At 33.9% G+C, this 26,549-nt stretch overlaps 1 protein-coding gene across 6 annotated transcripts in view; it reads right to left on the minus strand.

Annotated features, from left to right (window-relative positions):
* The window catches only part of LOC149778268 (syntaxin-binding protein 1-like), a 100,659-nt gene that overhangs the window by 25,102 nt on the left and 49,008 nt on the right, over positions 1-26,549 (minus strand). For 3 of the 6 annotated variants that reach the window (XM_089939064.1, XM_089939063.1, XM_089939062.1), the window contains exons 12-13: positions 9,700-9,809; positions 4,596-4,658 (exon numbers count right to left, since the gene is read on the minus strand). In XM_089939064.1, the coding sequence (XP_089795190.1) occupies positions 4,596-4,658; positions 9,700-9,809 (173 nt within the window). The remainder of the gene's footprint in view (positions 1-4,595; positions 4,659-9,699; positions 9,810-26,549) is intronic. The other 3 variants (XM_089939067.1, XM_089939066.1, XM_089939065.1) reach the window with 1 other exon arrangement.

The raw sequence follows: 26,549 nt of genomic DNA on the forward strand, positions 1-26,549 counted from the left end.
ATGCTGGACTTTCTCAATCTTTAGTCAGTATTATTTTTCAGTTTTTTTCAATCTACTAATTGGGTAATGTTTAATGATTATCTCATTAATGAAGTTTAAGACAAATTTCCAATTATGGTGACATTTTTCTGAAACAAGCATTATGACATCTTCAACATGGAAAATCAAATCAGGGGATGATTTTCACTTTCATGACTTTGTTCTGCAAAAACAAAATATTTTTCACCATAATTTTTCTTCATAATTTTCTGTTCACAATCATTTAACACTAGTAGAAAAACTAAGAGAAATGGTGGGTACTTATTTCCGCTTTGACCACCCTAACCTTTAATATAGTTTAATGAGTTCACAACTCAGCATGCATAATTTATCTACATTCAATCTCGTCAGGGAATGTGCCTACAAGGTTTGCTTACATGCAAGGCATCACAGGGACTTTGGTCTATTTAAATTCAGAATGCTTACAGAGAAAGAAAAAAAAAACAAACAAACAGGAAAATCATGAAAGTTGTATGGGTCTGGTTACATTCTAACTGAATCGCAAAATTCCAATTTTAAGCACAAAACTTGTCTATTCTCAAAACCTTTTGAGTAAACAAATTCAGGTTGAAGACTCTCAAATTGTCTTCCCTTTAGGTCCAAAGCAGTCCTAATGGAGACAGAAGCCACAATTGTTCAGTGGTTACTAGACTGGACTTGTGATTAAAAAAGTGCAGGTTCATGTCCTACCATCAGACCAGCCCAGGTCAACTCTCATGGTGTGTCCTTGTTCAAGGCACTTGACTCAAACTGCCCCAGCACTACGTATCCAATTTGTATGGTTGTGCCATGAAACACCAAAAACCAAGCCAAACCACCAACCAAATCCAACTAAAATCTGCTAAGATACTTCAACTATCAGTATGTCATTGAAATGCTGAGTTAAAGTGTAAAACAATCACAAAAGTTCCAAAATTTAAATGATTAAAATCAAAATTAAAATCATTTGAAGTTTCAAGAATACAGAGCTAGTACAAATATCTAGTTTTGCTCCTATTATAGGCCAATTAGGCTGATCCATTAAAATTTTCCACTAAGCAGAGTCAAACAACAATACCTTCAATATTTGGCATTCAAAGTGGGGGATGGGTCAGGTCATGGGCTTTATATCATGCACAGGATTATCATCTGACAACAAGGGTAATATGAATGGTACATTATATGCTTAAGTTCATCTAGCAGAAATTTTATCTAGAAGGACAAGGCCTTCATTTCAAGCCCATGATCAAAATAGCATTGTAAAAGGCTGAACAAGTATGTCATGGAATTAATGTCTTACCCTCATAATGATTGATCAAATCTATGAACATAAACAATCAAGATCATATAGAAACAAGCAAATAACAAAAAAGCTTTGACCAAAACCACAATATAAATTTTATATAACTGTGACCATGACCTCAAGTTCAAAGGAACAAGTATGTGTGTCACAGAATGAATTGCCTTGGTTGCGTAACGATTCATCTTAAGTATGAAGAAAATCTGTCGAGGCATTTAGGAGATATACAATAGCAAATATATATTAAAAAACTTATGAACCAAAACAGGAACATAGATATTATGTGACCTTGACCTCATTGTCAATGGGGCAAATATGCATGCCACAAAATGGATTATCTTAACTTCATAGTGATTCATACCAAGTATGAAAAAAATCCACTAATGTATTTAGGAAATGAAAGCAAATTAAAAATATTAATAAACAAAACCTAAACACACTTTCTGTGACTGCAACCTTAACCACAAGGTTAGTGAAGCAAGCAAGCATATCTCAGAATTGATTTGACAAAGCTCAATATTAATTCATTTTAATTAGGATTAGCTGCTTTATGGTTCATTTCAATTATGAAGAAAAATCCATTAAAGAATTATAAGGAAATCAGAAGCCAAAGTAGGCCTGTTATTGCTCACTTGGCTGACAGCTGCCCAATAACCAAATAAAACTGAAATTGGCCAGACATGTAGATCATGAATTCTGTTGAAATTTCTTCTAATGATATTCTGCATATTCTGAAAACAAGTGTTTCATGGTTTCTCCAGTTCTTTTTATACCTTTATCCTTATATGATGGCACATAAACACATTGAAAACTCTTTATGCCAAGGCCTTTACTGTCAGAGTTGTTCAAATTCTCTAAAGCAATTGAAATTGGAAATGAGCAGTTTTAGCAATCAGCAACAGTTCTATAAATGTGAAAGGCATTCAAGCCTGGATGTTTTACATCAGATCTGGTCAAAGTTTTGTCATCCATTCTCCTGTATGTTATCCTTTGATATCAATGCTGTAACAAGAGTACCCATCTTCCTCAAAACTGCTGAGTGTTGAACTCTCTCTCTCTCCTATATTCTTCAGTGATAAAAGATTTTCAAATTAGCTGCTGTAGTAGATGTATTGGATGTCAAACTGGCACCAGTTTCATTTGGGACCAACAAGACATCATAAAAAGTTTTTGTTGAAACCCCATGTTTACATGACTTTCCATTCTGAAGAAGTAATGACAAGATTTTCAAAATGGCTGCTATGGTAGCCATACTGGATATCAGACTGGCACGATTTCCATTTCATACCTACCAGACATTATAAGAAGTCTTTCAGTGAAAGCCCCACACTGATATGACCAACCATTCATGAGAAGTAGCCATAATAAAAAGTATTCTCAAACTAAACACACTGCCTCTGTTTATAATCAAAGTCATCCATAAGCTCTATCAATCAGATGCAAAACCGCCTCATGAATATGTATTTATTCCACCTACTTCTGAATATTGTAAAAGACCATGATAATAGAATGCTATTAATCTCAGCCAATCCGGTGAAAGTTCATCTCAATGTTAGGCATGTTTCTCTCATTACCGAAACTGTCCAAGATCTTGATGACATAAGCACATAATTTTAGTTTTCTAAAAATTGGATCACAGATACGGCTTCCAGAGTGATAACAAGCTCAGTCAATCAGATGAAAGATTATACAATTAATATGCAAGGATCTCTCTATATCAAAACCATCCAAGCTACTGATGACACAAGCCCACAGTTCAAGTTTGATCTAATCAGAAAAATGGTTTCCAGAGTGGCAACAGTTTAAACCAACCAGATTCAATACCATGCCCATTTATAAGTGTGCATCTCACTCCTAATCACATTTGTCCAAGGTCTTAATATTAGCATATTTTCCAATTCTGATAAAAATCAAATAAAAAAATAATACAACCTTTAGGCTTGCAACAAGCTCAGCCAATCAAATGCAAAATGATCTCATTAGTATGCATAGATCTCACTCATTATCAAACTTTTCTGAGATCTTGATGATATAAGCAAATATTCCAAATTTGATCAAAATCGAATCAGAAATCTGGCCTCAAGAGTGATAGCAAGGACGGTCAGAAAGGTGACTATTATGTCTCACTTCCCACTAGCATAGGCTCAAAAAATAAAACATTCCACAAAAATTACATATTCATGCAACTGTAAATGAAGTCCACATCTAGTCTCCATCCACAATCTCAGTCCACTCCTCTCTCAAGATACATGTATACTAGTATATTATTCTGTGACAGACTTCTTTCAAACAGTGTACAGTACATGGTATAACACAAATTTCAGTCTAATTCTATGTTCAAACCTGAGGCTATATGAAAACAAGCAGTTCTGTGCAACATAATTATCTGTAGCAGCCAACATAAAACCTATTTTGGGAACTGCTAAAACGTCCTTCTTGAAAGTCCACTTTCATTGCATGCCACATATATGGGCATGCATACACACACATATGCACACATGCATACATACACACACTGATTCCTCCTGCACTGACAATATGCGCTTCGTGATGTCAGTTAAACTGAACATATGAATTTCATGTGCTGCTTGTGGTTCAGACTTTTGTGTCTAGCATCTCCTTTTTCTCAGCATTTAGTATATGAATTACATGCTAGTCATTAATCATGTAAAAATAATACTACAGTTTCCTGTGTGATAATGTTTGAGTTACTGAGCATGTAATAAATGAAACAGAATGAAAATTATGACTGAAGGGGGGGGGGGGGGCAAAACATCCCCCACATTTGAAATCTTTTATGAATATATCCATACAATTATGAAATTCCAGAAATTATAAGCAGGAGCCTACTCTTTGAATAGGAGATTGAAGTAATGAAACATGCAAAGCTTGTTCTATAGCATTTTGTTGTAAAAGTCAACCCCAATGCTTAGAATAAGCCAAATATGAATACCACAGAAGCCCCTTGTGATTATCAGAAACTGACGAATCCAAAATCCACAGGATAGCAAGAAACAATGAAGAGAATTAAAAGTTTACTGTAAGAAGGGATTAGGTAATTATTAGAGTTTTTTTATATCCATCCCATTATGCATAGCAGTTCACCGTATTAACCATGATGTTGAAGGTTATAATCAAAGCTCATCTCTGCTAAAATGAAGGTATTGCAGTAATTAAAAAGAATAAAATGTCAACCAAAAATGCCACAGCGATTAAATGTTATTAAAAAACAGGGGAGCATTTTGGACTAACAGGGTAAACAGAAATGGATTCTCACCTGACCCTGAAATGTTCCATAACCAGAATAATCTGGTAAAATTCCCAAGTTTTTTCCCTGACTCTGAGCGAAAAAGCGTGTAAGTAAAAATAGATATAAGTCAATCAGTGTAATTCTAGTATATTACCATCCTGAACCAAATTTCTAATTCAAACCTAACTAATATCTACAACTAAAAGTTAGTAATCTACATTATACTTTAGTAAAAGTCACATGATATGATCAGGCAAGATATATATACATGTATGCAAGTTCAACATACTGGTACCAACCAATATGATCTCAATACAAGCTGGATTAAAAGGTGCACATTCTACTTAGGAATTAACTATTGACTCACATGTATGATATTCAAAACTCAGACTGAAGTAATTTAACTGTATCAGCTTCTAGACTTAACACAAATATGGATATTTAACAACAAATGTTTACAAAGATGAAATAAAGAATTTATATATCCCACATATTCTATAACTAACTAAAAGAAGTTTTTTTCTGGAACCATGCAGGGTTTCTTTGCTTTTTTATACTTTTTACCAATTAGGCATGGCTATTTTTAACCAGTTGTAAGGTGTATTTCTTTAGTTGTGGCTGTCTGATCATCAATTCATTCATTTGTCCATTTATCACAAAATCTTGTTTGGAACTATTTTCAACTTACACACATCCTGCATTCCAACATGCTTGCTATGTCAATGCTGTCATTTTATTTCATCTAAAGGAAGATCAAGTTGATATAATTAGGCATTTGTTTTTAAAAATTCCCATGTACCCTATGTTCTCAAACACAGAATAAACTTCATGCTGTGCAACAATTAACATATAAATTCATGATTAGAGATGTAGCTAATTTTTCCCCTTGTACCTGGAATTCAGTTTTTATGACTGACATTTAAACTGTGTGTCATACAGAGCATGCAAATATTACCATACAAAATTATCAGTAAACTTTTCAGTTTTTAACTGACACTGACACTGACATCCTTGGACATCTACATGGTACTCAATTGTAACATAAACATTTATTATTCAAAAGAATCTTGAAATCCACAATATCTTAATGCAAATTTTCATGATAAATTCCAAAGCTTTATACACAGACACTGGTTAAACTTAATCTTTTCCCCCCCATGCAGTCAGACTGGTTCTCTTTAAAGCTTCATTTTAAGAACTGAAAACCAGTCAGTTTTCTAGAAGTTTGCTTTGTAATCAATAATGCAGTTGTTATCTGCATGGCAAAAGAGTACTCATTACTTACATCCAGTGTATTCAGCTGATTCTGATATTCAGCCAATTAAGAAAACAAAGACACTGAGTGTATAAAATTTCAGGAATGAAAGATAAAAGTACAGTGAATACTGATGGCTTAGAGCAGGGCTCTCAAACTCAAACCACCCTGAGGGCCAGATTAGGGCATTTTCAATGGCCCATGGGCCACATCACCCTTGTTATCTCTCATGACACCTTGTGACGCCAATCATTCTGCGGGCCACAATGCCGCATGTCTGAGACCCCTGGCTTAGAGGATTTGGTCAATATGGTATATGATTAATGGGGTGAATATTACATTCAAGATGATAAGCAAATATCTGTATTCCATAAAAACTTTCAGAAGCTCTCCTATTGAAATAAGTCTGTACTGTTGTAAGTACAGCACAGAAGCAGTCCAACTGTATCAAGGGAGCTGACCATGCCAAGTATCTAGTCCTTTTATGTAGAGTGACTTGCTTTTCATGGCTACAGGGCCAACTGAACTCAACAAGGAAAGTATTTAATTACTAGGAACACAAATTAGTCATAGCGATAGAAGAGTAGAAAGCATGCCATATACATTGGTGGGAAATCCCTCAAAAGCTAAAAATGAGTTGTCTTGAAGGGGTAGCACAACGAAAGATAGACAATAATGATGAGACTATCTTAGTTCAGGATAATGACATATGTCTCAATTAAACCAGGACCATCAACTTCTAATGCAGAGAGTAATGTGACATCTAGCTTGCTCAACCGTTAGAATTACAAATTCTCATGGAACCTGCAAAGCTGAAAATGGACAATTCTCTCTGAAATAAGGTTAAATTGATCCAAACTTTATTGGTGAAGCCAGGTTTAAAATCTGTACTGTTACCCCCGACAATGTACTACTACACTAACTATATCCAAGCTAGCTAAAATTGCATTACTGCTAAAGTTTTATATTTTTGTTTAATTAAAATCTGATGAAATGGTACATACTGAGAAACAATGATGGACATTAATTGTTGTTGACCTTTGACTTGAATGCAGTATTTAGTAGGGTCCATTCTACTGCTGTACATGCATCTTGTATTCATTATACTGATGACATTTATGTGAGGTGTGCAAAATATAGGTCCTTCCAGGCAAATAGCTGGAATAAACTGAATCGAATGAGTATAAATACTAACAAGATGCCTGTATGCATTCATGTGTGAAAACCAATTACCTTTCAAATGACTCATAATATCCATTGCCCCAATCTGAGGGGAACGGTATGGTCTGCTTCAGTTGATACTTGCTATATACAAACCCCATCTTGTGTAAAATGGATTCTAATAAATCACTTTACAATAATAGGTGTGATGCAGCTGGTGTTACTCATTCATCTTTTATAATTCACATCTTCAAATTGTAAATGACTTTCAAGTGGAGGTTTTCCTCATTATAAAAATATCTTTTTATGTAGGTAATTTATAAGTTTTTTATTTTGTAGCTGATTATGTAACTGATTATTTAATTTATGATGCGACTCATAATATACCTGATCATTTAATTGACAAAATAATTTATCATGCAATTGCTAGTATAACTGACCTTGCACTGTATCATGTAACCGATCATGTAATTTATCATACAACTGATTGTTTAATTGATCTTGTAACTGTTTGTGTAATTGATCTTGTAATTAATCATGCAGTTGATTGTGTATTTGCTCTTGTAATTGATCTTGTAATTTTTCATGCAACTGATTGTGTAATTGATCTTGTAATTTATCATGCAATTTATTGTGTATTTGCTCTTGTAATTTATCTTGTAATTTATCATGCAGTTGATTGTGTATTTGCTCTTGTAATTGAACTTGTAATTTATCATGCAGTTGATTGTGTATCTGCTCTTGTAATTGATCTTGTAATTTTTCATGCAACTGATTGTGTAATTGATCTTGTAACTGATTGTGCAATTGATGTTGTAATTTCATGCAATTTATTGTGTAATCTTGTAATTTATCATGCAGTTGATGGTATATTTGATCATGTAACTGATCTTGTAATTTATCATGCAATTGTGTAATTGATCTTGTAATTTATCATGCTATTGTGTAATTTATCTTGTAATTTCTCATGCAACTGACCTTAGTTGATCTTGTAATTTATCATGCAATTATGTAATTGATCTTGTAACTGTGTAATTGATCTTGTAATTTATCATGCTATTGATTGTGTATTTGATCTTGTAATTTATCATGCAACTCACTGTAGCTTATCTTGTAATTTATCATGCAACTGATTGTGTATTTGATCCTGTAATTTATCATGCAATTTGTATAATTGATCTTGTAATTAATCATGCAGTTCATTGTGTATTTGCTCTTGTAATTAATATTGTAATTTAATGTGCAACTGATTGTGTATTTGATCTTGTAATTTCTCATGCAATTGATTGTGTAATTGATCTTGTAACTTCTCATGCAAATGACTGTAGCTGATCTTGTAATTTCTCATGCAGTTCATTGTGTATTTGCTCTTGTAATTAATATTGTAATTTAACATGCAACTGATTGTGTATTTGATCTTGTAATTTATCATGCAGTTGATTGTGTAATTGATCCTGTAATTTCTCATGCTATTGATTGTCTAACTGATCTAGTAAATTTCTCATGCAAATGACTGTAGCTGATCTTGTAATTTATCTTATAACTGATTGTGTAATCGATCTTGTAATTTATCATGCAATTGCGTATTTGATCTTGTCTCTGTGTGTGTGTGTGTGTGACTAGGATTTTTTAATGCAGCTTTAAAAAATTTTCAATCATATCGCTACAATGTCTATCACTGTGGCATCATGCCGAAGACATGTAGCATGATGTCCCACCCAGTCACATTATCCTGACAAAAGGCCAACCAGTGCTAACACTATCCTCTTAATGCTGAGCATCTAGCGAGGCAGCTGTTAGTACCATTTTTTTAAGTCTCTGGTATGATTCAGCCAAGATACAAACCCAACGACCTCCTGCTTCCAAGGCAGCTGCTCTAACTACTAGGTCACCAGAGCGGTTATATTTGATCTTGTAATTGATCTTGTAATTTATCATACAAGTGTGTAATTGACTTTTAATTTATTATGCAACTGATTAATTGATCTTGTAATTTATCATGCAACTGACTGTGTAATTGATCTTGCAATTTACCTTGTAATTTGTCATGCAGTTGATTGTGTATTTGATCTTGTAAGTGACTGTGTAATTGATCTTCTAATTTATCATGCAATTGTGTAATTAATATTGTAATTAATCTTGCAATTGGGTGTGTAATTGATCTTGTAATTTATCAGGCAACTGATTGTTTAACTGATCTTGTAATTTATCATGCAAATGATTGTGTAGTTGATCTTGTAATTTATCATGCAATTGTTTAATTGATCTTGTAACTGCAACTGATTGTGTAATTTTATCTTGTAATTGATCTTGTAATTTATCATATTGTATATCAAAAGAAACAATTTAATGACAGGAATTGTTAGCTTCCAACATCTGCTAAATACTGCATTCTAGTAAAAGGTCAACTCAGAAAATATTGGAACTCTCCATTTCAGCTATTCCTTGGTGCTTGGGCAAATGTTTTCCAATGTATGATCACTATTTTCTAAGCAATGGCCCAACAACTTGTTCTCTTTGTGAAGCTTTTATGTCATTAAGTAACTAAAAAATACACTATCACATCTGTGAATTCTACACTAGTTCACATCCAACTCTGCACACCATGCACAGCTTAATGGAAACTGATGTTGGCATTGGGATATGGTTGATATGGGGTTGGAGTTGGCATGGATTAGGGCTGGAATGGGGTCCAAAGGGTTGAACACTACTTACATCCTGTATGATAGGGACATTCAGGTTCTGCATATTACTAAGGATGACCTTCTCTTCTATCGGGATCTGTGCATGTTGTACCAACTTGGCCAGATTTTCTTCCGATATCCCTGTACATGGAAGACAATATATATACTTTATTTCAATCTTATAGTTATATGATTACAATGGTTCTGCAAAAATCAGTGCCTCACCTGTGAAACCCATTATGATGACTAGTAATTTTGTTCAGGAAACCAGAGAAAGCCAGAGAAAAACATATAGTAATATAGCAAGAAGCTTTTAGTTGAATACAGCAGCTGATATAGAAGATACATGTGGAAATCAAATGTTTTCAATACACATTTTTAACACACAAACTGAATGCTAATGTCACTGATTCCAACATCAAAAGCATGACAAGAAAGCTTAGTATTCAAATATACAAACTTTAGGCATACATTAATTATGACTATTATCTACCATATTCACTCACTGGTAAACTGAGTCTGATTATAAACAACACAGACCCTGATCTGCTGTCACATAACAGGGTCTAGGTTTGTTTATTCAACCGTTCACTCCTAACAAACTGCATACACCTAAATATACCAATGCATTACATGATGGCAGATCTGAGTCTATGCAGATGACACAAAACAAAAGACAGTAGATACTCATTTTTTTCTCCTTTAATCCCTGTGCATTATTTCTATATACCTCATTGTGTCATAGCACAAAATGTGTATAACATGCTACCAAGTTCACAGTGCTATCAAGTGATTCCTCAATTTTACTTTCATTGTGGCAAATCTATATACAGATTTGCATTCTCAAAAATGAAAAAAAAAAATACTGCTTTGAGTAGTGTTTTATTTTGATTGTTTAATTTTAAAAGAGGGATCGATTTCAGTTGAAAAATACCTTTTAGATCCAAATTTTTAAAATTATATCTATGTGTGGCAGTTATGACAATGAATCATTATAAGATTCAGAATTTTACTATTGGCAACAAGTGCTGGCCTCAGAAAGAAGCATCCATTGTGAAAGGTACATACACATTTGTTTCCATGCACTGTACAGGAAGATGAATCAGACTGTTGCTAGAATCAGTCCAAGACAAAAACGGAATACATAATACATTACTACAATGAAATGACAAAATATAAACTCATTTTTATATACTGTACATCTAATTTTTGTGCACTATCACTGTTCACAAGGTTTTAATGGAATAAAGCGACCAATAAAGATATAGGTCTCTCAAGAATCATCAAAACAAAATTCATGTTTCATTTAATCGTATTGGTGCTGAAGTATGAGGGGTATTTAAAAGTTCTGATTATTAGTGTGCTGTACAACAACGTTCTTTATTAGTGAATAGTATGTTCCCTCAAAGTATTCATCATACACCTTAATGCGTTTTCTCATTCAGATTATACAATTATTAAATGCCATTTTGTATTCACATATGGGTATGCTATTCATACTGGAAAACTACACTTCCTATTACATGCCAGCTTTCAAACTGCATGCCCATCAGTGAATCCTTTTAGTGGGATTCAGACAAAAATCACTTGGCACAAAATTAAGGCTTTATAGAGGAAATAGCAAAGTTTAGATGCTTTGCTCCTTCAGGAAGTCTGTCACATTGGTGGATTTATACACTGCAGTGTCACAGAGGAGATGAATACCTCAGGTACTATTTCATAGAAGGGTGGTTTGGTAGCGTTCCACAACTTCTGGCAACACTCCAAAGGCATACAACTTTGCTGACACTAGCCGCGACAGGCACAAACACCTGGATGACTAGCCCTTTTACATGGAAAAAAATGCACATAAAATCCTCTTGACCTTCTGACTATGTCAAGGAATTAGTTGTCTCGGCTCATTTTCTCTGACCTAAACATTATTATTTCTCTTTGGTTGGGTTTTTATATTTTGTGAGTAGCTGTTTCGAAATTTTAAACCTAGTCCGTTTTTGATCAGCTGTCAACAATTGTGGAACCATCTTGCACAAATCTTTCTGAGCTTCAAATTTTTCAATATATTAAAAACATTTGAAGAATTAATGCCTGTGATAATAGAAATACTTTCCACTGTAAATCGACCATCCTTGTCAATTGTCATTTTCACAGCAGCCACGTCATATTCACAAAATGCAGATAACGGTCTTTCAGGACGTGACTCATCTTCAATGAATTAGCAAGCATCTTTAAAATGATGAAACTATCTTAAAACTGTAGGATATGGCATAAAATTACATTCATAAACTTTATCCAAGTCAGCCTCGACAACAGTCAGAGATTACCGTAAGAGTGCCTAGGTTTTACAGTATGCTCTTCGCTCAGTAGCAGAATTGTTCTTCTCCAACATTTTGAGGTCACTGCCATTTACCTGTGTTGCATCACATGCATGTATCTAGTGTCAAGCATGCTGCACATGCAGCTCTAAGTCATTTTAAAGAAAGTTGTTATGTCTATCAATCAAAGTTATTATGTCTATCAATCAATGTTATTATGTCTACCAATCAATGTTACATTTATTGGCAGGTTCCACAAAAAAAGAAGATTATAACAAAATATTCAGAACTTTTCAAATACCCTCTGTACTTTTTTCCCTAAGTGCACCCACACTGAAAATTCTGTCAAATTTTTATCAATCAAACTTGTTATTTTCCCCATTATTTTCAATATTTTTCAATATAATTTGAAATGCAACAGTTTCAAAAACATTCATAATAATTCTGCAAAATCCAGAATTGTTGGTCTCTTCAAATGATGTGCTTTACAAGTGCTAAATGATTTATCTTGATTTTCTTGTCAGTCTGGCACAATCTTCAAGGCTATAGAATAAATTGTACATATTAAATGTATAATGCCTTAGTGTTAGACCAAGACCTATTTATCTTTTATGAGCACTTGTTTCACATCTGATTTATGTAATATGCTGAACAGTTTTTGTTTAATAAGCCTTGGTAAACAATTTCACAAATTTCATATTTCATTCAAAATGAATATAAATTGTAATATTCAAGTTATAACAAGATAACTGATATTTCATTTAACAAAGTTCAGTTGTTAGACCTAAATCAGATATTAATTACACTTTTGTATCAATCAGTAAAATGATATCATACATAGTAAAATGAAATACAATAAGTGGGATTATGAAATTTCATACATGTACATCCATGTTTATCATGCTATAAAATATAAGATGCTTTAGTAATTAGCTGTGTATGACAAAAGAGAAGAAGCCACATCACTGAATGAGACCGATAGCCTGTATGGTCACATGCAACTAATTATTTTATGAGCTGCAGAACCAGTCCATTATGTGGTTAAATATTAAATGATGTATTTAAAAGAACGATTTTTGCTAATATATTCATAATAATTAGCAGAAAAATGTGGCTACATTTTTTAAAGAAGACACTTATGTATTGATAAATTTTATGCAATTGTTGACTTGACATAAAACAATTATCATTTTATTGCTGTTGCCACACTGGAACCACAAGATTTAAATTAAGCAATCTCTACCATGTCAATTTCAACAGCGGGTACCTTCAAAGGAAATTTTCAGAAAAAAAATTATTTTCATTGTTTTAAAAGTCTGAACCTAGATGACTAATAGAATGTAAGCATGTTGTCTTACCATCCAAGTATAATAATTTTACAAAGCTTTAATATTACAGTCCATGGGAATTGAATTAGTTGTCTGTGTATATATAACCAAGCAACTAATATTTGTAACTACACCAGCACGATATGCCTGGAGGGTCAGAATTATAAATCTGTTAAAATGAGATGCACAGACTTATCACTGGACAATTCATCATTCAATAAAATTTGGTTAAATTTTTTTTAAGGCAGCAGATACTTGTCATCAGACACAAAACATTTTGTAGACGGGTAATGATCTCCCTGATGTGGTAGCTGGGGTCAATAATGTCATGTTTTCTACTGAAGGTATAATGAGAATGATCAGAGTTCTATGAATGTGTGTCGAGGGTTGGATGTGGGGGGATACATAAAAAAAACATATAATAATAGTTTAATTGATGCATATCAAATTATATTTTTTTTTCACTTCAAGGTATCTGTGTATTTAATTTTGTCAAATAATAAGGCTTTAAAAAGGAAATAAATATATAACACTTCCTGCTGTTTTCCTACAACCTATATTCTTACACATTTGACAGACCAAATGAAGTACAATGGTTTCATTTTAGGTATGAGGTCCACTGCAGTACTGCATTAATTCAAGAATCACATTATAATTAAGGGGAGTTGCAATTTATGTAAAGGTATGTCATCAAATATATTAAAAATATTAATGATTTTTTGCCCAGTGTTCAATACCAGTGTTAATAACAGAATTTCATTATAAACCAGTTGAAGTGCATACCCTGAACTCATGACCAGAAGGCTGTGGTTACATTCTGACCACTGGATCAGCCAATGGTGTGTGTGTGTGTGTGTGATTTGGATTTTTAACGCAGATTTTACAATTTTTCAGTCGTATCACTACGATGTCTTTGCTGTGGCAGTTTACAGTGATGTCTAACACTGGGGCATCATGCCGCAGACATGTGGCATGATGTCCCACCCTATCACATTATCCTGACATCAGGCTGACCAGTCCTAGCACTAACCTCTTCATGCTGAGCTCCAAGTGAGGCATCTGTTAGTACCACTTTATAAGTCTTTGGAATGACTTGGATGGGTTAAAACCTGCAACCTCCCACATCTGAGGTGGATGCTCAAACCACTAGGCCACCAGAGTGAGCCAGTGGTAAGATCCTTTACTTGCTACAGGACAATGTAACCTTCAAAGTGTTGCTGTGCTACAGAACATGAAACCAAACTGTCTTGCCTATAGGGAACATTATGACACAGCATTCTGCTCATGTGGCTTATTAGAAGTCTAGGCATACCTGGGTACAAAATTTAGGCATAACGCAATTAACATATTGCCTTTATGCCAGTCAAGCCCTATCTTGTACCAATAACTCTGGATGTCGACCAAAGTAATGCTGACCAAAGCTATGCAGGCATAATGTGATTTACAGGCCTTTTGGAAGCATGTCAGACATTCATCCATCATCTTGCTCAATGCCAGTATATATCATATACAAATTGAAATCATGGAGTAAGTGTCAACGTAAAATACTCTGATTTTGTTTTATGTTCTATGCTTATGAGTACAGTATTGCTATCTCTAATTTTGCATGTAATGTACAGCTATGGACCCTGTTACCAAAATTAAACAATTATACATAGTCAGTCTACCAAATGTATAACAGTATAGACTGAAAGAAATTGTAGAGCTTATTGTGATATCTTTATTCATCATTATTGACAAAGTTCAAAGTAAAAATACCTTGAAGTGAAAATATATATTTAATTTACATAACTGAAAATTATTTTACTACTTGTTTGACTGGCTTTTATTTCCTTTTCACATACATGCATGCAATCATACAATGTTATATTACTGTCACTATAACTGCAATTCAGTACATAATGTCATCAGCCATATTATCTCTAATGGTTTGATAGAGATTTTGTTTATTCATTACCTAACCACCCCGACATACATACATGCAGTCATCCTCCCTCTATACCATGTCAGTGTATAACACAGTTGGCAGTTTCAGATCTCATCTACTACATTATTTTGAGAACTATATTACACAGTTTCACCTTGATATAGCAAGTTATGTAGAATTTACCATATATACTCCCTTACAAGTCAAGTCCTATGGCAAACCACATACACAGCCTGATCTGCCATCACACTATGTGCCAGCAGATCAGGGCCTAACCTGTTTGTTATACTGAGTATTCCTAATAAACTGTTTAGACCTAGATCTGCCTCCAAATTATGCAACTCAGACCTGTGCTGTTTGCAGCTGGACTTGACTTATCAGCAAGTACAGACGGCATATGCCTTTCAATAACTTTAACACAGCACAAGTGTTCACAACAATGCAACAAGCTTTCTGGTTATGCAGGTGAGACAGGAACTCCAAGCCTATGTGTGAATAAAATTTAGACATTACGGTAATGATGATGTTGAATAGATCAACTGTTTAATATTAAGTTGTAACTTTCAAAACCTGAAGCTCAACACCTTCACAATGTTGATGACAATGACACCATGGTCTCACCACTCAGTGGCATGACAAACTAAGGTACAAGTGAAAACCAGAAAACTGCCTTAATAGTAAAGGTGATTGCTTTAAAAAGGTGACTTATGGGCAGGCAGTAATTATTATTAGAGGTAGGTCTCTAGATTAACAATTATATCAGGAATAGATATTATACACTCGTGAGAAGGTACAACTGTGTGTATATATATATATATATATCGTGATGGAAAGATGCATAAAATCATACAATGTCAAGCAGAGTGCATTTTTAGTTTTATTAAACATTTTGTACAAGAAATCTATAATCTGATCAAACGATGAACTGTTTAAATAAAAACTATAACAACATAAAAATAATCAAACACGGCCCTCAATGACTTTAAGTCCCACAACAGATGAGCATGAAATTTATCAAGGACATACAGTTCTTTTCTGTACATCCCTATGACACATTTCAATTTCCCCATGATACACCCTTATTTCATAGTCTACTTGCAAATGAAGTGATCTAGTAGGTTAGCATAGACAGAATGATTTAATCCCTACTTATTTAAATGATCTTGCCAACTCATGGTCAGATGGATTACTTAAGGGCTGTATGGTATAATTGTAATGCAAAAGGCCTTGTGAAAACACAAATGTAAAATAAGGTGACATCTGCATAACAAAATGGATACAAAGTACAAGTTACCAGAACTGTGAATTTACTTTTAATACCTTAATTGCATCAGCGCCATTTTGATATCTATGTAGGTGTGAAATATTTCCTTGTATGCATTAAGTTACCAAGAAACGTATGTGTGTTAACACTGTGACTGAAAGCTGTATTTGTTACAGTTCGATTATAACCTTTTACTTAATAAAACTATTTTATCAAATTAAAACTATTATAGCAAACTTCAGTCATATTATATGCTAACAATATTACAACTGCAATATTTCCTCAAATATTGGCATTACTTTTATGTAATTCTTGAAGCAAATATACTCAAAAATAGTGCAGTTAATTTCTCTTTTCCAAATTGTACTATGTCTCTCATAATAAGGGAAATAACTCAGAATGTTCTCATTATGCATGAGATATCGACTTTAGAATTACACACATGCCAAAATCTATTACATACTAAGCTGAGTTCTGACATCTATCAATCAGAACTAAAGAATTACAAGTAAAAAAAACAAAAACAATTTATGAGAAGCATGAGCAGAAATGTGGTCTCTATAGAATAAAGTTGGGATTCTTTGAAAATGGAAATGGACTTCCAAGTTCTATGATCTGCAGATCCTGGACTTCTCATCCTGAGATTCTGTTGACAGCCCCTAACAATACAATAAATTCTTTTTCTGACAAAACTCAGATTCATAGTAAATATTCAATTTTAATATTTCTGAAGGATATATCTGCTTCACAGTATCTTCTGAATGATTTATTTCCTGGTACAATATAGTAGTTATTTTTGTTTTTAAATCACATTACCACACTTTGCATAAAATGACATGTATTATTGTTGATACAGAGGACCTGTTATCTAAATGGTGTTTAATGACTTAACATACAAAAGTGTTCAAGATATGGAGGTTAATTAATTAAACTTCCACACAAAACCTTCATGAATAATTGTATAATCATTGATGCCAACATAATGTGATAATGTAAATCTGCAACTGGGTAGTTCCTGAACACAGGTTGGGAGACAATATGCTTCCTGTGTAAAGAAAGGAGTACAATACACAGGCTCAGACTACCAATTTACTTTCACTGCAAACATTTTTAAACTTAAACTATTTTCCTCACTTGATAACTCAGATACAAATTACAGACTTCCTGAATGAAGTCAGTACAATCTGTTTGATCAAAATGGGGCAAATCATGAAATTCGTTTGAAGAATAATGTTCCAAGAATGGGATAATGGAATTTGATACCTTAATCAACATTCTTTTGCCAGTTCAATAAAAGAACAAAATTGTGCAAATGCACAGAAGACATTGTTATAAAGTGGAAGCACTGGTACAAGTCTCAGAAAAATGAGGAAATAAAACTTGTTTTGGGAAACCAAAGAAAGGAGATGATGGGCATTCAGGGGACATTACTCCTGCAAATGATGATGTATGGAATGCTTGAAATCCAATTCCTTCAAGTTCATATCAATACATGCAACATAAGAAGATATGAAGCTGATCATCAGGAACCAATCAAGATACATAACTTCATGAATCAATGTTCACATCCAGTTACACAAGAATATGTTAAATGGTTCTTGAGTTACAGTGATTTCTAGCAATAGTCCATGTGAAGTTATCAAGTTCATTGACAACAGCCATTACTTTGTCTAAAATGCTGCAGATAAATTAAAAAAACACCACCATAAAATGGACATCTTGGTTATTACCAAATTCAATCAGAATATTTAAATGGTTCTTGAGCTATGGTGATTTCAATCAATAGTCTATGTGAAGTTATAAAGTTTATTAACAAGGGCCATAACTTTGTCAAAACTGCTGCAGATGAAGAAAATAACCCAAAAAATGGACATCTAGATCTAAGTGACAACATTATTACCAAATTCAATCAGAATATGTTGAATGGTTCTTGAGTTATTCTGTATGTTAAGTTAATTGTAAAGGGCCATATTAACAAATATCTAAGCCTTCAGAAAATGCAGACTTCAAATTGCATTAGAATACGTTGAACAGGTCGTGAGTTATGCTTGTTACAATGATCAACTATTGGGAAGAAGCAAAACTGATTGATAGAGTAAAAGATCCATCAAAATTGGACATAATAAATAAAACGTTTAAAAGACAGAACTAAATGTCATAGACTATTTACCTACCATATGGGATCTTATTATTTTTAAAGGTTGTACAGGTTTGCTACTTTCAAGAAATCTGAATGGAAGGTCAGATTGAAAGACAGAATGAAGGACATTTCAATGTCAAACCCTACTGAAAAATCTGTGGTTTAACTCCTTACCATATGCATCCATGTATACTGCACATTAACTGCAAACAGCAAAGACCTGTCCTCACATGAGTTGGCTGGTTGTGTCTATGCTCTTTGACACATATTTCAAGCAAAAACTATACACTGATCTGCCAGTGTATTACAGTAATTTACCCATTATAAGCCTAGGTCTGATGATAGCCACCCCCAATTATTAAAAATTTTGAAAAATATTTGTTCAAGTTTAAGCCTGTATCCACTTTCCTAACAGCTTTATATGGATTGCCCCCTGGGCTTATTGTGGGAAAATACTATATGTGCCAATGGATCTTGGGGTATGATACTTGTAGTCATGTGTGTTACACAATGGTAATATACAGCAGTTGAAGAGTCTATTCAAGAATTGAAATGGGCCATAACCCTTCCCTCTTCTCCATTTTGAAAAAAATAACAATTTTATATAGAACAGATTAAGATATATGTCATTTTCATGCATTTTGCTTACTTCTAGGGCAATACTTTTTAATCAGCATGAAAGCTGGAACTGTGCATTCCTGAATTGACTCTGTAGATGACATTTGTGAGTTTTTCTTGAATAATTAATTTGGGAATGTTTTTTAATGTGCACAAAAGAGGGATAAATCTGAGCAAGGGTTAAAAGGTTACTTTGGATAATGTGAACATTATGTTGGGATATGCTGTTTGAAAAATGGCAGAAGGATTGAGGATGTGATATTGGCATTGGTGTTAGATACATTGAATAAATTTCAAACTGTATTTTCCATGTTACCAAATAATTGCTGTAGAAGAAAACTAAAAAGCATTTCTACTTGCTGCTTATGCAGAATATAAGTTTTTATTTTTTTAAGAATCAACATATCATTGTGCAAGATTCATTCAAGTAAAAAATGTTAGATTCATTCAAGTAATAAATGTTAGTTTCACTTATTAATAAATACATATGATTAGCGAAGTACACTACTCATGCCCAATTCCGTGGCCAAACATCAGTATGACTGCCAGTCCTCAACGTCTGTCAAGTCCGCAATAACTACTTCAAAATGCATATTCAAATGCAACCACCATAGATCCTGATCTGCTGAACCATGTTGTGGTCCATGTCATTTACTTAAATCTAGAACTGTAACCACTTTCACTGTGACAAATTTAAGTGTTTTATTACATTCCCCCAACACTACTTGCTGATCCAAGTGCCCATTACCATCACTTAGTACTCATCACTCAAGAGCATGTCCTGATGCTTTGACTTATGATATAAAGTTTGGAAACAATTTTTTTCTTCTCATCTCAACACTTTTAATGAAGTGTGAAGATACTGCGACATTTATCCTTATGTATGTACATGTGTAATGTCCTTGAATTCCACCTACACAGAGTTTGATGTATGAAACTTAAGTCAGTGATAGGTTTAGACTGTGCCAACACATTCGGAATTTGACCATGTCTGACTAGGTATGGCATGGGAGTGATTTTATAAAAATTTCTAATAATTTCCAGGCTGTATAACTTGCATGTCTATGACTGAATATATGTGATCGATGACAATGTGTCAGCACACATAAGACTGAGACTGCTTGGATATGCTCTAGAGTCCTCCCAAGAATTTAGCCTCTGAATCGCAACATAGCAACTGTAGACAGCCCCACCTGATAACCATATAACTACTTACTTCGTATGAAAATTGATATATACACATGCACCTAACATTCGTATTAGGATTGATACCCAATTCCTGAGACTCATCCACCGGGTCATAACTTGGAAACTATTGAGATCGCTATCCCATAACTATATGTACGCTTACTTGGCATAAAGAAAATTAAATTTATACAAGCAACTGACAATGAAATTTATAGAAGCAATTAACACTAACTTTAGGGTCAATCCCTAGACCTGACTCATAACTTGAAAACAACATGTATGATTTCTACTTTAGAACCAGATATGCACTTAACAGAAATAAGAAAACAAATTTAAAAATGTTAACTGACCCCAAAGCGAGTCATAATTTGGAGTCTACAGACAGCTGCTTGGCTCAAATGTTTCTCATACAATTCTAAAATATAACCAATCAACATTAGGTCTTATATTCCAGGAAGAGCTCTTTATACATCTGTTTCTATTTGCATATTTACCTTTGGCCACTTCCCAACAGCCCCAGGGCTTGTACCTAAAACTATACCCCTCTTGCAACTGGTCACCAAATGGGCAAACCTATGTACAAGTTTGGGGAATTTTCACTTTCCTATGTACAGAAGGACTGTGTCAAGTTATCAACATTTAATTGATCATGTGACTCCAGTCCATACATCATTCCTCTGATGAAGGCCTTATGATAAGGTCAAAAGCTTAGGAGTCGTGATTTAGTATGATACAGAGAAGTATCTATTAATGTTCATTAACTGTCCACTTAGTGGCTTAGGAGGAGTTTGAGTTAAGGACAAACTTAAGTTCTGACAGACAGACATAAAATATCACAATACACCCTACTACAATTTGTGGACAATGAATAACAGACAACTCTGATCAGCCAGCACATTAAAAATCAGCAGATCTGGATCTATGCCATTTGCAATATATATTGTACACAGGTAAGTGAATTACAAAACTTTTGTGACAGCTGGAATAACTTTGGAAAGATGGGAAGTTTATAAAATAAAATGGTCTGATATCACTCACCAGGCTTACATAAGTTACAGTTCGCCATTTAACTTTGCAGGCTTATGTGGCGTGGTAAGAATACAGTCTATGTAAGGTATCTCTTAAGCCTAATATAATGTCAATTTCATGTATGTAATGATAATCTAATCAAACTTCTTCATTAAGATTGAGGCATAATTGTTATGTATAATCTCTTGTCCATAACTAAAGTCACCCGAGATCCTGAAAATATAATTACATTTACCAAGTTTTATAAAAATTGGATGAGAAATATATCTCAAGATCTAGAGTAGTTAAAAGCTCAGCCAATCACAGGCAACATATTTCACGGTTATGTTTACATCCCACTTGTTTAAGTCAGCAATAACAGAGCTTAATTACTGAAGTCAACTCTGATGTTTTTGTTTTCATTATAGGGTTTAATGCCATTTTTCAGCCATATAGGCTAGTATAACTGGTGGAGGAAGAACCTGGGAAAATCCTAGAAAGAACAACTAACCCATGGGAAGCTAATGGCAAGCTTTCTCATGTACCCACATTGGCTGAGCCTGAAGCTCAAACCCATGCAGACAGAGGTGAGATGGCAGTGATCTGTAATGGTGGGCACTTTAGATCACTCAGCCAACCAAGGCCTCCAAATCTGATTGAAATCTGGTCACCAGAGCCACAAAAACTTCATCCAATCAGATACAAGATTACTCTACTAATATGCATAGAGCTTGCTCATAATCAATGTTATCCAACAGCTTGCTAGTATCAGACTATGCAACAAGTTTGATCAAAATCTGAACTGAAATAAAGAATGTTAACAAGCTCAGCCAGTTATGTTCTTATTCAGGGTTTAGCCCATATTCATACACAACCAAAACCTAGATTATAAATGTCCATATTTGAAGTCTGATCAAAACTGGATCAGAAATGCTACCTCCAGAGTGGTAACATGCCAATCAGGTGCAAGCTCACCTCATTAGTTTTTTGTGGATCCTGCATGTTACTGAACTTGTTCAAGAGCTTGATCATGTAAGCCTGTGGTTCCCAGCCTCAAGTCACCACCCAATTTCAGGGTTGTGGGGGTTCTCAGTTGGGTTGTGAAGGATCATCAGAAGAAAATATTTAAATCATAACTCTAAGAGTCAGAAGATCCTGTTTGTGGCCAATTTAGGGTCACAACCAAAAATGTTTGGGAACCACTGATATAAGCTATGGTAATAATTTTGATCAAAAACTGATTAATAAAACTTCCAGAATTGTAACAAGCTCAGTCAGTCTAATGAAAGGTGACCTCATTAATATGCATATATGTCACCAATTACTGGACCCATCTAATATCTTGATGATACAAGCAATATTTGAAATCGGATAGAGACACGATCAAAACTCTTGATGACATAAGCCAATATTCTAAGTTTGATCAAAGTCAATCTGATTCAAGATCACCTCATAATTGTGCATTCTTAATATGTATGTATTTCACTATTTAATTTGTTCAAGATCTTAATGATATAGGCATATATTCCATGTTCATTCAAAACTGGATTTGAAATAGGGCCTCCTGAGTGCTAACAAACTCAACCAGTCAGATGCAAGAACATCTTAGTAATATGTGTGGATCTCACTCATTATCAAACTTGTCAGAGATCATGCTGATATAAACATGTATTCCAACTCTGTTGAAAACCTCATCAGAAATATGGCCTCCAGAGTGATAACAAGCTCAGTCAATCAAATACAACATCACCTCGTTAATATGCACAGATCTTGCCCATATTCAAATTAATCTGAGAGTTCAATGATTTAAACCTATCTTCCAAGTCTGATCAAAATTTGATCATACACACAGCCTCCAGAGTGGTAACAATGTTTATGGATGGATGATTGAAGATGGACAAAAGAGCCATACCAAAAGCTACATTGGCCTTAAGGCCAGGTGAAGTAAAATCAGTTTGCCCACATCTATCAGGTACATAATATAAAATTCAAGCAATGTAACACCAATTTCAATCAATGATAACGGCCAAAAACATCAGAACCCAATATCAAGAGACATGAAAATATGCTCAAACTTTTACCAGAGGTTAACCCAAAGTGAAATATAGTCACTGCTTTTGGAAAGAGTAGAGAAATATAACAAATATAATCACCATTTTCATCTGAAATAAAACAATGGAATCACAAAATTATGAACAACATTTGGTGCATGCATGCATGTCATATAAACAATTACAGAACTGCTTGCAAAAATGTCAGTGCTCAAATTTAACAATCGCAAACTCACAAATGTGAATTAACTGTGGAAAACGTGAGTTGAGATTTTAAGCTCTTGCATCCTTTGTGACTGATAAACAGTATACAGAGATTCAGCAATATACACAAGCTTAACATTTTGTTATAGCATTTATTCTTACCATGAGATTAGCTGTTTAGCATGTAGCCTAATGCTGAGGCCATACAATTGTATAGGTACCTACTGCTAACTGGCAGTGGAGTAAGACACAAACAAAAGCTGAATGACTACTGCAACATTAAATTATATTTCCACAGATACTGAGATGCAAGCTCATCAGAAATACAGAATAAGATTACAATTTATTTTCAATTACAAAGGGGTGAAAAATAAAATATATTGTGCCTGGACAATTTTGAAGCTGCTGAAGACCAAATTATATTTTTAAGTTTGAATCAGTCACATTCTAGTAGCTCTGTGAGTGATACTAAACATATCCTCAACAAAAATAAAACCCATCTCATACAGCAATTGACCCAATCACAACAATGCTGTAAGCACTGCTTCATTATGAAAGTGATCAGCTCAAGTACTTCAGAGACATTTATCAGATGATGCTGGCTGTGACACAGACAAGACTAGAAGTGAATGGAATGATCTGAAATTATATGTCTTAATGGAGCATCACTTCAGACAAAGTCATCGACAAGCAGTTCAACTGATTACTTCTTTTTTTATTGACGACAAAAAAAATTACTGTTTAAACTGATAGAAAAATAGTGATGTTTTGTTCCAAAATTCCTGTATACTGTTATAAACAGCAAATGGTAACAAAACTGTCAGTCAAAATAGGATTTTTGCAAGTTAATTTGTTCTCCACTCATCAAACGATGCAAGTAGTGAAAAAAAAGTTAAATTTGAGCCCTGGGAAACACAATATTTCTTTATAATGAGGTAATAAAATGCAAAAAAGAACCATATATATATATATATATATATATATATATATATATATATATATATATATATATATATATACACACATAACAAGCAAATGAAATACCCTAAAAATCTTGAATGAGGCCAAGGATTACATTAATCATTAAAGTTATTTTCTACTTAATTTTTAGGAAGGTCAACTTTTAAACAGAATTCTTGATAAAGATTTAACAGATGGATTGCTTGATGTAATAAGTCTTTTAATTAAACCCCAAGTTAATATTACCATCCATCATGGGAAGGTAGTAATAACTAGATTTTCAAAATGGCCACAATGATGGAAATCTCTATTTAGAACCAACTAGATTGTGTAAAAATATTATGATGAAAACCTCACATCAACATGACTTTATTAGTCATATTGGATTTCACATCAGCACCATTTTCTTTTAGGTCCAACTAGATAATACAAGATTCCTTTTGGAGAAAACCCCATTCTGATATGACCATCCATAAAGAAGGAGTAGTGATACAAGATTTTCAAAATGGCTGCTATGGTGGCCAGACTATAAGTCAGATCAGCACTATTTTCATTTGGAAACTAGACATCACAAGAAGTCATCAAAACCCCCATTACAATGTGATTTTCTGTTCAGGAGGAATAACAATAACAAGCTTTTCAAGATGGCTGCAGTGGTAACCATATGGAAACCCCATTTGAATATGACTTTCCATTCAAGAGTAGTGACAAAAACATTTTCCAGAAGGCTGCCATATTGGACATCAGTTTGGCACAATTTTCATTTAATGTCAAGAAGTCCGTCAGCAAAAACCCCACACTGGCATGGCCATCCATTCAGAAGTAGTGATAAGATTTTCAAGGTGCTGTAATGACAGCCATATTGAATGTGAGATAGACACTATTTTCATGGAGACCAGCTATATATCATAAGATGTCTTTTAGTGAAAACTCTACACTGATATGACCATCCATTCAGGATGAAAAGTGATAAGATTTTCAAAATGGCCACTATGGCAGCAACACCGGAGGTCAAGGCAGCACCATCTTCATTCAGGACCAATCAGACATTGGAATCGGTATACATGTAAAATTTCATGGCAATCCTTTGAGCAGTTTAAGAGGAATATCAATAACAAACTGCTGATGGACAGATTATGCATGACAGACATTCCCAAATGTTCTTCTAGTCTATGACCAGTAGTGCTAAATATGCTGGACAGCTTATTTTTTATGCAGGCTTACTAAGGCTTACTAACTGCAGCAAAACCATGTAGGAATAAGACATTTTACAGAAGGTGGCTAACTTGTAGGTCTGGCCTGGTTTCAAATTTTTAGGGTATTAGCTTTAAGATCAGGAGAAAAATGGAAATTGTAAGAGCTGGCCTGATTTTCACCAACATAACTTAAACTAAGACCTGAATTTAAGTTTAGGATCCAGTGATACGGTTTGGATTTCACCAACAAAATTGTGTCTCAATCCAGAAATTAAGTCAAGAAGCCAGTTGTCTGATTGGCTGAAATGTATGAATAACACGAGACTGAACTATCAAATGTATTTTAATCTAGACTTAACTTAAAGACTTGTGTTGGTGAATTTGACTAGCTGAAATTTAAAACGGACTTAAAATTGACCAATGTCTTAACTCAAAACTTAACTTAAGAATCAGACAAGTTTAATTTTTCACCAACTTAAGTCTTAAATGTAGATTCAGAACATTTGATTAGTCAATTTAATGTCAAGACTTAAATTCTGGCCAATCAGATTAAATTAATGTCAAGATAATTTTGGCCAATCAGATTAAATTAAAGCCTAGATACAAGTTCTTGTTAGTGAACTTTCAGGCCTGAGCTTTAACTCCTAACTTTCAAGATTGAGACTGACAATATACTGAAACATTT

This window comes from Sinohyriopsis cumingii, chromosome 17 (genome assembly GCF_028554795.1).
Source record: "Sinohyriopsis cumingii isolate HCF-2022 chromosome 17, ASM2855479v2, whole genome shotgun sequence".
Classification (NCBI taxonomy): domain Eukaryota; kingdom Metazoa; phylum Mollusca; class Bivalvia; order Unionida; family Unionidae; genus Sinohyriopsis; species Sinohyriopsis cumingii.